General features: G+C 36.2%; 2 protein-coding genes across 3 annotated transcripts; one reads left to right on the forward strand and one right to left on the reverse strand.

Moving 5' to 3' along the window:
- The first annotated feature begins 258 nt into the window (after positions 1 to 258).
- LOC113396484 (histone-arginine methyltransferase CARMER) lies at positions 259 to 3,864 on the forward strand. The gene has a single exon (XM_026634434.2). It carries the CDS (start codon positions 410 to 412, stop codon positions 2,006 to 2,008), a length of 1,599 nt encoding a protein of 532 aa, XP_026490219.1. The 5' UTR covers positions 259 to 409; the 3' UTR covers positions 2,009 to 3,864.
- Positions 3,865 to 3,967: 103 nt separating this feature from the next.
- LOC113396483 (trafficking protein particle complex subunit 12) lies at positions 3,968 to 15,282 on the reverse strand. Of its 2 annotated transcripts, XM_026634432.2 has the most exons (11): positions 15,075 to 15,282; positions 14,720 to 14,979; positions 14,186 to 14,266; positions 13,778 to 13,858; positions 12,706 to 12,886; positions 10,611 to 10,768; positions 9,787 to 9,930; positions 8,897 to 9,040; positions 8,120 to 8,301; positions 6,780 to 6,903; positions 3,968 to 4,285 (listed from the first exon to the last, which is right to left on the reverse strand). In XM_026634432.2, the coding sequence occupies exons 1-11, from the start codon at positions 15,202 to 15,204 to the stop codon at positions 4,037 to 4,039; spliced, it is 1,734 nt and encodes a 577-aa protein (XP_026490217.2). In that variant the 5' UTR covers positions 15,205 to 15,282; the 3' UTR covers positions 3,968 to 4,036. The 2 variants fall into 2 exon arrangements, with proteins under 2 accessions (XP_026490217.2, XP_026490218.2); XM_026634433.2 differs by lacking the exon at positions 8,120 to 8,301 and having other exon boundaries at positions 3,980 to 4,285.
- Positions 15,283 to 15,474: the final 192 nt, after the last annotated feature.

Here is a 15,474-nt window from a genome sequence, read left to right on the forward strand (position 1 = left end):
AAAATATAAAAAATATACTGACCATAAACAACATTATGCAAATTTGAAATATTAGATGGTTATAAATTAATCTTACTAATGTTGGTCTATTTCTTACTAGACTTATCGATTATAGGAAATATTAATACTAAAAATTATTTTAACATTATTTTATAGCATAATTATTGTAAGTGACCTTTAAAATCTGTATTTTTGTGGCTGTGTATACTATTTCTTATGCACTATATATTAAAAAAAAAAGTAAAATAGCACGCTGCCGCTGCAGCCATAGACAAACTGGGGGAGGAAGTTTGTGAGTGATCGATTTTACACCGGCCTCTACAAAACTTCTCAACGGCATTTCTCTTTGTTTGCCGTACGCGTGCCTAATATCCAAACAAAAGTATCGAGTTCGAAGAGCATCCTAAAAATGGCGAACACGTTTCGCGGTGTGACGGTTTCCGCCGTCAATAATGACGGTGCTCTAACTCCGCGCTTCAACTTTCCTACAAACGTAAACGTGGATTACGACCCGCAAGGTCTAAGTGTAAAAGTGATACGTGCTGATCCTGTGCTGGCTCAGGAGGTGCTAGAGTTCCCCGTCCACAGCCAGAGCGAGTGTTCGCGAGTCGCCGGCCAATCATATATTTTTACTATAGATAATGAGACTTTGTTTTTTAAGTTCGCCTCTGATGTTGACTGTCAGAACTTCCATTTGCTTGTTAGTAAAATCAAAGCTGGTCGATCATCATCTGTGTTTACGGTGCGTACGGAAGACTCATCGGCGATGCAATATTTTCAGTTTTATGGTTACTTGAGCCAGCAGCAGAACATGATGCAAGACTATGTGAGAACGAGCACTTATCAGCGAGCCATATTATCAAATATCAATGACTTCAAAAATAAGGTAGTTCTAGATGTCGGTGCTGGTTCTGGTATCTTATCCTTCTTCGCGGCGCAGGCGGGCGCTCGTAAGGTTTATGCAGTCGAAGCTAGCAACATGGCGCATCACGCGCAAGCCCTGGTTCGAGCTAACGGCCTGCATGATCGCATCACAGTCGTCGCGGGAAAAATAGAGGAAATAGAACTACCGGAAAGCGTAGATGTTATTATTTCTGAACCTATGGGCTACATGCTGTATAATGAACGTATGCTAGAAACCTACTTACATGCTAAGAAATGGTTAAAACCGAATGGTAATATGTATCCTACGCGTGGTGATTTACATATAGCACCATTCACAGATGATGCTTTGTTCATGGAGCAATATAACAAGGCAAACTTCTGGTACCAAGCGTGTTTCCATGGAGTCGATCTCAGTGCATTACGCACAGCTGCAATGAAGGAATACTTCAGACAACCCATTGTTGATACGTTTGATGTACGTATATGTATGTCGCGATCGGTGAGACATGTTGTAGACTTTTTAAATGCCAATGAAACTGACTTACATCGCATCGAAGTGCCATTCAGATTTGAATTAACTCAATCTGGAACTTGCCATGGTCTTGCATTCTGGTTTGATGTGCTATTTGCAGGCACCACTCAGCATATATGGTTGTCTACAGCACCGACAGAGCCACTTACTCATTGGTATCAAGTGAGATGCCTTCTAGAGACACCAATTTTCGCAAAACAAGGCCAAGTTCTCACAGGGCGTGTGCTTTTATTAGCTAATAAGAGACAGAGTTATGATGTTACAATGGACATAAATTTGGAGGGAACAAATATTTCCTCTTCAAACACATTAGACTTAAAGAATCCCTACTTCAGATATACAGGTGCACCTGCTGCTCCACCACCAGGAGTTAATACAACATCCCCGAGTGAGTCATACTGGAACTCTATTGAGTCAGCTGGATCTTTAAGCAATGGTCAGGGTGTTATCTTAACTGATGGTACACAGCAGTACTGTTCCACACCTGACCAGACCATTGCATATGGAGCCCACCCCAACATGATTAAAACAGTGATGCTTCAAGAGGAATTCATAAAGAGGATCGGGATTAGTCAAAACGGCGATATATAATCCGCAAAGTCGCGCCGTGCGCGCCTTAGGGCTATAAGGAACCGTCGCAATCGGTTGTGAACAATCTTCCGTTCAAACTTTATAGTGTGTAAGCAGACTTATTTATTAATACATCACAGTGGACTACTGTAAAATCGTGTAATTGATACAACATTGACAAGGCAGCTTGCCTTAATAAATCAGTTAGGTGTATGCTAAGTATAAATGATGCATTCAAAACTTGTACGTGTAGTTTCTGAATTGCATTTTCGATAATGTAAGAAGCAGTCAAACGTTATAGCACCTTGTGGTGTAAATTTTCTTCTCAGTTTGTATGACGCTTACTAGTGTAATTTGGATACAGCTCCTAAAATATTTTTTTTTTTTTTGTAAATATGTCCTACACCCAGTTTGACATGGCGAAAATTGGCCAAATACATTACAACTGCTCGAGCAACGGCTCTGTAGTTAGTTTAAGTAATTTAGATGTTTAAGTACACTTAGAATAAGCAATAAATGCTAATGATGATGCTTAATGATATAAATACTCATTAAACATTATTGCAATTGTATTGAACTCAATCATATGTGAATCAACCAGTGATTTTTGTATGTGACAAACAGGATTATGTTTTTTATAAAATTATTTCTGTCTGCCAATCGGGGAAAGGGATTGTGGATTATATGAAACAGTAGAATGATTATGTTTTCGCATATTTTTAATGTTCAATTTAGATTTGTTTATTTTTAAACTATTACAATATTGATGAATAATTTATTCTTTTATATTATTCACTGTCAGAAATTAGTCTTCAATGATATGTATTTATAAGGCTAATATTTATGTATATTGTGTTAATTAATAATCAAAAATGTTGTCTGAAACGACTTAATATCATATTTGTATAGGTTCGACATCAACATTACGATCGTAAATTTAGTTTTAAAAAATTCAAATCTGAATTGAATTATTTCTTCAAATATGTTTTATGTAAATATTAAGATAGGTTACTTAGGAGTGCTAAATGTTTTGACTTCTACAAAGCCAGTTGTATGTCACAGCGATCAGTATTCATTTTATGTTCCATATTTGTAGATATAGCAATCGGAGACTCACATGCTATAAATATGAAAGTCTTTTTTGCACTTGAATGTTTATACTAGTGTTGTATTAAATCTGTCTAAATTTAAAGACAGGTAATTATTGATTAATGTATGTCTGAAATTATAAATCGATATAAATATTGGCTATGTAAAATCAGTTTGAAATTTAGTCATTTTAAGTCTAAGGAATGGAATCGATCTATAGCCCGTCGAATTGATCTTTATAATAAATTTTAATATTTGACTATAAAGATATACTTGCCCAGAGAGAATGTTGTGACATTCTCTACAATTTTTATTATTCATATCTGATACCAGTAGTAATAATAATTGTAAGGAGCAATGAGCAATGAGTTATCTTAAAAGAACCAAAAATTAAATATTTTGGAAATAAGACATGGGTTGGTACATTTTGGCCGTAGGTTCAATTACAAAATCCATTATTGATATGCAACAATTTCAATGTATTTAATCTGTATTTACTTATAATTTCCAATATATACTGAGATTTCTGGAACAAGTGCAGACATTCAAACATTCATTACTTATATATAGTTTCTTAAACACAACTACCTCAAATATTGGCAGACGAATCTGAATTAATTACGATACAGCAGGATTTTAATTCCATGACAAAGAAGGTTGCCAAGTATAACCTTGATGTATCAAAAAATTTGGCACGTAGGAAAATGGATAGTTTAAAAATCTTTGGTGGAAATAATTGGATAAGCAATATGTTTGGATTCTAATTAATAAACAAATTTTGTCACAAATGCTTTTTCTAATTTTTCCCAATGACATTTTTCGTTTTATATTTTTCTCTTGGTAGGTGAAATAAAAAACATTTTAATAGTTATATGATCTATTATAAATAATCTTCATACATATACAAATGATTTAAGACTTACGGATGCCATATATCTAAAGTTTTATTTTTACATATAATTAAGTTAACTTCAGACATTCCAAAACATTAGGGATTGTATCGCTCTTATGTTTGCACAGCATTCTTAACAAATTGAGTTTCTTTTCATTAGTTTTAGAAGATTCTAGCTCGTACAATGTGCAAAGGTTTATAAGTAGGCTCTCATTTAACCCGCGTTCCGGATCCGAGTGGATTGCTTTTTGGAGTACAGCAATGGCCTCTTTGAGTCGTCCCATGTAGAGAAGACATACTGACAAGTTGTTTGCAACCTGTGAACATATATATATATTTTTAAATACTAAGCTGAATTAGCTTTAATAGGGGTAGTCGACATCGTCTATCCTGAGCAGAGCCATATCAAGCTATGCTGGGACCCTTAGGCACCCATGAATTTGGGGCCCTTTTGGTAGACATTTACTACCATATTTAAATAATTTGCTTATAGCCAGGCCTTAAGTATAACTTCAAATAAACGGTGCGGTAATTTTAGTAAATTCGTTGGAATCTGATTGGTTGTACAATCTTATGGCTATAGTATATATATTTCTATCATGATGAGCACGTCTATAGCTTTCTACTTTTAATATCAACTATAGTCACTAGCCTTTTGATAAATATGTTAGTTATTTCTTACAAATATGGCAATTTCGAAAATATAATGTATAGCAGTCAACGTGAGCATAAACGTGTGAAACAAATTGTTGGTTCTACGGGGCCCTCTAAGGAGCCCTGGGCACGTGCCCCGTGTGCCCTATGGTAAAAACGGTAATGGTCCTGAGCCCATGTAGTATACACATAATTAATTCTAGCCTTAAATTGTATGTTATACGTAAATACAAAGTTCGTTTATTTTTTACTCCAAAATTGATTAAGATACGCTGTAGAATTCTGACAATTATTTTAATGTTTTAAAACACTGCGCTAAACCCAAATCAAAGAGAATAGGTTAAAATAAATAACGTGTTAGTTCAGAACGGTAAGGTAGCCTAATATACCTCGATTGCTAGGGATGTGTGCACGAATATTGTTTATACAAAAATTTTAGTCTTATCCCAACCAAAAAATGAGAAAACTAAAATCTTGAATAATCTTTGATATTCGTTTTGCATGTCGGCGAAGTTGTTAGAAATATTTTGATTGAACATGAAGCGCAATAGTGTTTTATTATATGTATTGATATATTACTCAAGAACTAAAATATATCAGAGCAGAAAATCGTACGTAAATGGTAATCTAAGGTTTGTTCTACTCTACTCCTTGGATTAGGTCTTTTAGATTTGAACTGTGCAATAATATTTGATGTGTTTGTCTATACAATCGTTATTAGTTATACGATGTTTTTTTATTAAACAAACGTCCGTTAGCTGTTACTGAGTTTCTAAATACAAATCTAGCAGTTCGCAAACTTTTAGTCTTTGGTGCCAAATGCGTTCAAGGTCAAGTCGATGACCGCCTTGCATTTGTTTATTACAAAACATGAAAATTTAACAACGCTGTTTCACCTTGCTCATCTTACTTATCAAAACTGGTTTCCAGTACATTGTTCTGATATATATTATAAAATATGTCGGAGGTCTTGCAATTGAGCATCTAATGATAAGTAATCACCAGCGCGCAAATACAATAGCTCTCCATCGCAAATGCGCCATCAACTTTAAGAGTTAATATTTTATGTCCCTTGTGACTGTAGTAATACTGGCTCACTCACCCTTCAAAGCGGGACGCAATAATACTAAGTATTGCTGTTTGGCGGTAGAATATCTGATGAGTGGGTGGTACACACAGGACTTGCACAAAGCCGTATTACTAAGTAAACTTCCTGAAATATTTAAAAGGGGGTACCCTGACGGTATTCTTAACGGGAGGCAATTACTGACGAGTTGGTGGGAGAAGTTGAGTTTATATAAGGTCTCCTCTCCCAAATCGCTCCCTTTACCATCCTTATGAAGACGGATAGAATAGCTCGATGCAAAACGGGACGAGCTCAAGACCCGACCACCTGTGGCCATACATTATAGCTATGTCGGAGGACTGCTGACCTGCATTGAATGTGGTCGTACATTAACTGCAAAAATTGGCTATGTCAGTCACTCGATAGTCAGATCCCAGTCGCTGTGGCCGAATACGGTCGGGATAGATAGATATGTACCTCTTAATATAAGGCCTAGCTACAATCAACGGAGGAGTAAAGATCAACAAACTTTATAATTACATTTCCCATACGATTTGCTAATAGTTCAGCTATCATTTGCATTAGTAACAGTTCTTGTTTGATATCTGTATAGTATAAAATTATTCAAATTAACTACTAATTAATATCCACCTTAATTTACTTCCAAAGTTCCGATAGCAAATTTGACATTGAAAACGCTATTAATTCGCGAATCCATAATGAATATCATACATTAATCAAGATTTCAACCAATAATATCACATTAATTAGGTATTAATCTTGTTAATTTGTCGTTAACTCATCTCATGGTTGGAATAGGTTAAATTTTGGGAACGTGTGTTAACAATAACCAAGCACTTATGTTTAAAAAATTGAAATATATATATTGTTAGGTTTTGAGAATGGATGTGGATGGACATAGAGGTAGGGGACGACCCAAGAAACGATGGATGGATTGTGTGAAAGACGATATGGTTAGAAAGAATGTTACTTGTGAGATGACGTCCGACAGAGAAGTATGGAAGAAGAGGACACCCCAAGTAAAATTGGGATAAGGGCAGGAGGATGATGATGTAGTGTAGTGTAATTACCATAATATTCGTTGGTTCCTGGTCGGCTGCTTTCGCGAAATTGTTGTATGCGTCCTGGTATTTTCCATGCGCTATATCTATAAGACCGAGGTCGACGTACTCTCGTACATCCGGGGTTGGGCATCTGAAATAAGTCAATGGTTTTCAAACATCAGATGTTTCGACGAGCAGAAAAGTTCTTTTTTTCAATAAAGCTGAAAAAAAATAATAGAGGCACGTGTAAGAAATCAAAGCCGAATCAGTTGTACCGCCGGACAGCCGGATATTAGGTACCCGTGTAACAATTTTTTGATTTTAGTATGTCTGTGAACAAAAAGAATTAAAGTAAATTGTACAAGAACCTCGTATACTTGGCAGGGCTTTGTCCAAGCCCTAGGTAGGTATGACCCACACATTAGGCATTCTACCGCAAATTAATACATAGTACATTTATGTGGGTTTCAAGGCTGAGAGCCAGTGCAACTATAGGCACAAGGGACATAACATCTTGGTTACCAAGGCTGGTTACGCATTAGTTATGAAATGGAAGGTTAATGTTTCTCAGTACAGATAATTTCTATGGACAATTAATTTTTTTATTTTTTTGTTATATAAAAAATATCGGTTTTGAATGTGACTTCAAATTGATTTATAGAATTTTAAAATATGTTTTATTTGTGGTCATCAAGTGTTAGTTTTAATAAAGTAGTCTATGACCTTCCTTGGGGTTTAATCGTAATACAAAAATTTCATCAAATTTCAATTCAGCGGTTCGGCTGAGAAAATGTAACAAACATACAGTTAGACAGACATTTCTTGAGCATTTATAATATTATATTAGTATAAATGATCAACGGAATGTTCACTTATATATACGGAATATCAAATCAACAAAGTATTATCAAAAAAGTTTAAAAATTTAAAATCTTCAATTGCACCTAAATAAAGCGAAATATTAAATTAAAAGCACAATAATTTAAAGCATAATAATATCAGCAGTTTCAACAATTCATTTCAAAATTATATTTAGGAATACACAATAGGTTAGGTTCACGTATATCATCCTGGTTCCACGGTGATGCACTCATCTTCAAGTGAGCTAGTGTTTGAACCGTGAAATGAGTCCAGTCGAACTTCCATCCGATCCACCACGAGCGCCGACTCGACCTCTGCCTGGCGAGTCAGGAATTTGGAGCAACGCAGAGGGCGTTGATGCACGCACGCCATCCGAGTTGCTCCAAATTCTTGACCGCAATCGGGGTCACGGCTGCAGCCGGAGCGTCGTCACAATCGGTTCCAGGCGGAGACTTCGTCACCTCGCGTACGGCACCTGGAGCTCGGGTCCGAGCGGGGCGACTCACAGATGGTGGCGCAGGTCCCGCGCGGCGTCGCAGTGGCGGGCGGCGGCGCGCACGTGCCCCGCCAGCAGCGCCACGCGGCAGAGCGCGCTGGCGACGGCGCGGCGCTGCGCCGCCCCCGCGCCCGCGCCCGCGCCCGCCCCCGCGCCCAGCGACGACAGCACGTTGCCGGCCAGCCGGTAGTCCTTGCGCCCGGAAACATAGCGTTGCTGGTCATCTCATTCATTACTCAGTGCAGAGTGTGATGTATACTTTACGGTTGACTATTATATGGCAGTGTTTCATGTAACAATCTGACCCCTAATCATAAGGTAAAAAGAACCTAAGTGCCTTATCACGAGTACACGCTTGTCCTGTAACGGCTCGGCGTAGCGTCGCGTTAACTCTTCCGCATATACACAGTTTACGCATGTTTTAACGTGACTAACTTCAATTTGAAACATACGGACGGTATTACACAACAGAAAGCCACGATATAATAAAATAATATCGATAAATATAGCATGACTATTTCTTAATAATTAAATAGTTTCGAAAAAATTGTAAAAAATAATAACATTCGTGGTCGATATCAGAAAGTTGTCACCCGTGCCGGGATTACGTTCGTCTGAACGGGTCTTTACAAATCGATAGCACGTTCGAACACCTCAACGGTCCCTAAAGAACAGGAATCACTCTCACCGACGACAACTTAAACCATAACATAACGCCGGAGAAATAAATGAGCTAAAATAAACGAGCGAGTGAATTATCATAATGGTGATGATGATCAAACGATACCTTTAACGCGATCGCACAGTTTACGATCGAATGTAAAACTCGCGTCTGTCTAGCTGTCCAAAGCCGCAACGATTCATTCTGGTCCTCTATTGAGATGGTGCCAGTACCGTCTTCGATCTTACCCTCGTTCAGGTTTGCTATCATCTAACATACACATACATAATAATATTACAGATATATGTATAATTCTTTATAAAATACGGTCGAGTTATTGGACCACCTGATGGTGAGCGATCACCACCGTCCATAGATAGAGGTCAATATTGTTGCTGGGCACCAGCATACCAGCAACTAGATAGGTATATCCCTTGTGTCTGTAGTTATGCTGGCTAACTCACAATTCAAATGCTTGTCGGTAGAATATATGATGGTACCTATCCGGAAAGGTTTACACAAAGCAGAGTTTACATAGGGACATAACATCTTAGTCCTCAAGGTTGGTAGCGCTTTTGTTACGTGAGGAATGGTTAATATTTTTTTCATCACATTTGCTCGGTGGTAGGGCTTTGTGCTAGCCCGTCTGGGTAGTATAGGTTTGGTTTACCAGCCACTCAGCCACTGATATTCTACCGCCAAACAGTAGTACTCAGTATTGTTGTGTTCTGGTTTGAAGGGTGAGTGAGCCAGTTTAACTACAGGCACAAGGGACATAACATCTTAGTTCCCAAGGTTGGTGGGGCATTAGTGATGTAAAGAATGGTTAATATTTCATACAGCGGCATGTTGGCGCCTATGGGCAGTGTTGACCACTTACCATCAGGTGGGCCATTTGCTCGTCCGCCAATCTATATCATAAAAAAGATCTGATTAAAAAAAACTACTCATTCTTCCAAAACGGTATGAAGTTAAAAAGTACCAGGACATCATAAAAGCTCGGAGCCAATAATCACCTGTTCTATGACGTCGAGCATCGCGTACAATCTATCCATTGCTTCTTCTGGTTTATTTGCGTGCATCGGTAGTTCAGCGATCAAGAGACGCAATGAGAACGGCACCAGTGAACCGGTTCGATTCTCGTATGAGTCCGGATAGAACTGGAACATAAATGAATGTCCAGCGATTATTTTCTCATTATAAAATTCTCCATGGACTGAAGATGGACGTGAAGTCAAACTTAAGATATCCCTTGTGCCTGTAGGTAAGTAAACTAATTCACTGTTGTTACACAAAGCGTATTACGTACGTAGAATATTGGATGAGCTTATCCAGGTCTTGCTCATTTTTTTTTCTGGCTAAAAAATAGCTACGACGCCTTCTCACAAGCGAATCCGCGGATGCACTCTCCAGAAGGTCTTGCTCAAAGCAATACTAGTAAAGTTACAGATTGTCGAATATGTATGCTGAATATGATCCAGGTAAGTACAGATGACCAGGTTATGACAGTTTTATTCTTCGTGCCATCTTTTTTGTTCAGTGTTATAGCCTATTCCTGTCAAATTGGAAGGAAATTCAAAACATAACTGTGACATTAACATTTCCATTTTGGCATCATAATTTGCAATAAGACACCACCCATACCTATGCTACGTATAAACAGTATATTCAAGGTCATGCGCTAGTCTTGATCTGGTTCATTAAAATGTAAATTTATATTTTGTCCTCTTTCAAAACAGAACACAAGGCTACGAAGTATTGCTGTCCAGTTGTCGAAGTATGATCTACTCCGAATGACTTGCACAAGGCCCTTCTATGGAATCATTAAAATCAAAAATACCTGATAAAACATATCCGGTTTAGAGAAATCTCCAAACGGCTCAGCCTCCTTCATCAATGGCTCATAAAGTTTAATGCGGCACATGACTGCGAATCTTGTTAACCAGAGCTGTAACGATCTTGGCGTATGCTTAGTTGGTCTGTGCATGCGACCTGCACCTGTGAATTGGATACACATATTCCCTAAATAAAAGGTAACCTTTATCCTACCGCTGGACCAAGGCCAGCTTTCCTAAAGCGAGCGTTAGACGTAAGGGGTCTTAGTTGATTTGACATTGGTTTGCAGCTTATTCCATTCCAATGCTGATGTTTATCATGATGATTATCTCACGATGTTTTCATTCGCTCGGTACAGGATCATTCATTAGTTATTGTCAACTCATTTCCATACTGACTTGCATAGTTAATTTAGTTCAGATCACTCACCATTCATCATCATTAATAAATACATCATTAATATGTCTACTGGGCTGTGAAAACCCTGAGCCTCATGCCACGGGCTTTCGTAATTTATTAATTCTAATCTCATTTAACAAAATGAAGACATTTTTTATTTAATTTGACATTTATGATACAACTATTGAAATATTAACGCCGATAACTAATATCGCATTAAAATTACGCCTTTATATGTAAAACCACATAAACCAGACATTAAGACAGTCATACGATGAATAAGAATATATTTCACACAATGTCTGTGTGGGACCTACGCAAGGAACAATATTTCAACAAAAGTTAACCTTCAAATTTCATAAGAAAATTAAAAGTATAATAAATCAGTCACGTCACACCATAAGCTTTGAGTTTAAACAATACTAGCTAACCTGCGGCTTTACCCGCGCGAAATTTATAAAACACAAACGTCCAACCCCCGTTTAACCCCCTTAGGGGCGGAGTTTCGTAAAAATCGTTCTTGGCGGATGTCTACACCCTTTAAGGAACCTGTCAAATTTTAAGTTTGTAGGTGTTTGTAAGATTTCGTGATTAATCAGTGAGTAGTATTTCACTACTAAGATTGACTAATAATAACATTAATGAACGCTCGTCTTCATATTAACATAAGCTAATTTGTCAATTTAAATAATTATAATATCAGTAAATCTTCCATTACCAAAACAAATTTTATATCACAAGTATTTTGGTACCGAATTGATAAATAAAACCGAATACTTCGTTCGATATATATTTAAACAAAACGACAATGCCTAATAAAAAAAGTTACAATATTAAAATACGTAACTATAACATCAAATCCACAAAATAAACAAAACTTAGCTAACCATAAATAATAACATTCCACGTCCCAACATAAAAATAACAATATAGAATCAAAACAAAGAAATGTCATGATATTTTTTAATCTACCCTCATCGCTTATACATTTTAAATAACACATTTCATAATAGATGGCGCTGTACGCTTTTAAATCGCGCTTATGGTGTTTACATTTAAACAAGCTAAGACGATTTTAGAATGGAGTTTACATGGTTATACTGATTTACTTTTATCTCGAAAGGGCTGCAGTTGGTCGACAAACTGTAGCCTAAGAATTATTATTAAAATTTTAATATATTTACCTTGTGTATATTTGTAACTCTGTCTGTCTGTTTGTTACCTCATTCCAACTAAATTAACTTTGCAATTTGACATAGCGTTTTAGCATTAGGAATAAGATGCTGCTAGCCGGGAGTTAGTTATCTTATATCCAGACCTACTCATTTATTTTTTTCATAAAGTTTTAGTTTGTGTGTATAATGGTTGAAGAGGTATTTTTTTTAAACGTAATAATTAATAATAACTTATATCGACAGAGGTTCAAGGTCCTTTGTTAATTTAAATTAGATTTACAGTACGTCAGAAGGCTATGTACAGTAGGGTCGCCGTATGCCGAAGGACTCAGTAGTAATAAATAACAGTGAAACTAGTAGGCACTATTAGTACTATAGACTAAGATATCAATGTGTGATAATATATATATATATACAGTGATACATAAGTGATAATTATTCAATTTCATTTATATTTCTTATTTGAAATTGGGGACATGTTCTTTGGGAGCCTAATCTTCAAGAATACAATTAAAAATATCTTACCTTGTCCAGCGGCACTGATCAGTGTAGCCGTAAGATTGATTGCAGATCGCAAATAGCCCGTACGAAGTAATTCTCTTAATCCAGCCTCGTCTCTGCTCACGTGCTCCGCGCGGACCACACCGTGTATCCCGGCCGAACTTACTCCGAGGTATTTAACCGCTACTTCTTGAAGTGCATCTGCCTAAAATGTATACTGAATTGTTTCAAAAGTGCACTCTCTTAATACGATAGCACGGTATTACATTTACATTTTACATTAAGAGCCTGTAAATTTCCCACTGCTGGGCTAAGGCCTCCTCTCCCTTTTGACGAGAAGGTTTGGAGCATATTCCACCACGCTGCTCCAATGCGGGTTAGTGGAATAGACATGTGGCAGAATTTCGTTGAAATTAGACACAATTAGAAACCTGCATAGGTTTCCTCACGACGTTTTCCTTCACCGCCGAGCACGAGATGAATTATAAATACAAATTAAGCACATGAAAATTCAGTGGTGCTTGCCTGGGTTTGAATCCGAAAACATCGGTTAAGATTCTAACCACTGGGCCATTTCGGCTCGATAGCACGGTATTCGACAGTAATCCAACACAACTGAGGAAATTTGACATTTGAGTGTATGGTATATACAATCGAAAAAGAAATAAATTTTTAAAAGTCTGATTCAGGATTTAAACCTCGAGCCCCTGGGTTTATGAACTAGTCACCAGACTAACGAGACATTCTAATTTTGAGCTACTATTTGATTCAACTTAAATGTCATATTATTAAAGATGTTCCGACTAGTCGTCTTCGTCGTCAACTGCGTAAATAGATAGCAAGAAGTTATTAATTAACAACTTTGCTCATAGACTGCTCAGATAAACACTGATTATCTCTTTGTCATCATTATTTTGAAAGGCAAGATGAAGATTAGTTGAGGCAAAAATAAAACCTTATTTTTAATTTATTACAAATTAACTACTTTGTAATTGGTTTTATTTACTACAAATATATTTATTAAAGAATAATAATTCAAAACTAAAACCATTATTAAGGTACTTATTAAATATTATTAAAAAAAATCTCAACTTACCAATTCTTCTTCCAAAACTATCCCAGGCATTGTGAGCACTTCTCTTTCGGGGAAAAATGAACCCTTCGGTGAAGATTGGGCCTGAGTAAAGATTCAATGTCCAAATTATCTGAATAGATTATTTTTTTAGATTTAGAAATAGATACATAAATAAAATCTTTATATGTACAAATTACAATAGTAAAACTTACCATACTATACCTAAACATTATTTCTTACTAAATTGATAATGTGAATTTTGTGTAGTCATATGTTATATCCCAGAGTTCATATATTATTTCTCAGAAAATAGAAAATTAAAGAGACTAATTCTCTTACTAATATAATAATACTAAGACACTAATGCATTTACTGGTATAATATTGTAAAAATTATTATAAACTACACTATTTCAAATTTAAATTTTACCTTCAATAATGTTTTCTTAGCATCTTCATTAGGAATCCACGCATCTCTTCTTCGGTCTGCATCTTTATCTATGGGTTGGTTCTGAAACAATATAATATATTCTTTATCAAGCAGAAAACATTTAAATGTCTTAGAGCTGGGTACATCTCTTTTGGTAAGGATAACTTTTTAAAGTTTTTTTCCAAGCTACAAATATGAACAGTGCTCTTATATTTTTTTTTATATGTATGTTGGTCAAGATCCCAAATTTACCATCTTAGCATTAATAATTAAAAAAAAAAACAATAAATGCAATAAACCTTCATTAGTTGAAGTAAGTTTCAAATGAGTGATGTTTTCTGTTTAAAACATATTAAGCTAGCTAATATTATGATCATACACATTTCTAAATTATGTATAAATATTTATTATTTAAATGCAATAGTGAGTTCAAAGGGGATTTCAATCAATTATCCTATTTATTGCTTTATAATGACAAAAAAGTTCAATCAATTTCTTATAAATGGGTGTATTACAGTTTTTATGTTAATTTACCTTGATACTTAATCCATCCATTGCATCAGATAGCACGGAAGTTGCAGTAACACCGCTTTTGATAGATCCGATTTGTGGTTCCGGTCCTATAGTATCGAAGAATGTTGATGGATCAGGCAGGCTTGCAGCTGGAATGGCCGTAGAACCGCTCACTGTGGGTACGACGTTAGTAAACGTCATCTCTTGAGGCATTTTGTTTTGTATGAAAGACGTAGTCATATTTTGTGGGAAAATTCCCGTTGCAGTAGTCTGCGGGCGTGCTATAAAAAAATAAAGTAAATGCTAAATTTTTCTCACCAAAATTTTAAACATCATTCTACGGCTGTTTTTATTTTGTTATATTACGAATACGAACTATCCGGATCTCCCAAATAAACACTCTGTATCATATCTGTAGGCGATGTTCCTATTTCGTCGAAGAATTGGGAAGCTGGTGGTACTTCATTACTGCCAAAATATTGGCTTAAACTCGGCTTGTTATCCATGTTTTTGCGATTGATTACATCGGTTTATTGATCACTATTGTGTTTCTGTCAAAATCTAGTATTGAATATACTCTGTGACTGTGACTGTCAAAACTCAAGTATCATTTACTTGATATTCTTGATAAGCATAATAAATTAGGTACCTAGTCTAAATTATGTCGCTAAGCTTTAATTTATTCTGAATTTAGATAGTGGTATAATATATTATCACGCAGAACCTCATAAACTTAGAAATCTACTAAGGTTATTGCAAGATACTGATAAATTGAT

Source organism: Vanessa tameamea, chromosome 25 (assembly GCF_037043105.1).
Source record: "Vanessa tameamea isolate UH-Manoa-2023 chromosome 25, ilVanTame1 primary haplotype, whole genome shotgun sequence".
In the NCBI taxonomy this organism is placed as follows: domain Eukaryota; kingdom Metazoa; phylum Arthropoda; class Insecta; order Lepidoptera; family Nymphalidae; genus Vanessa; species Vanessa tameamea.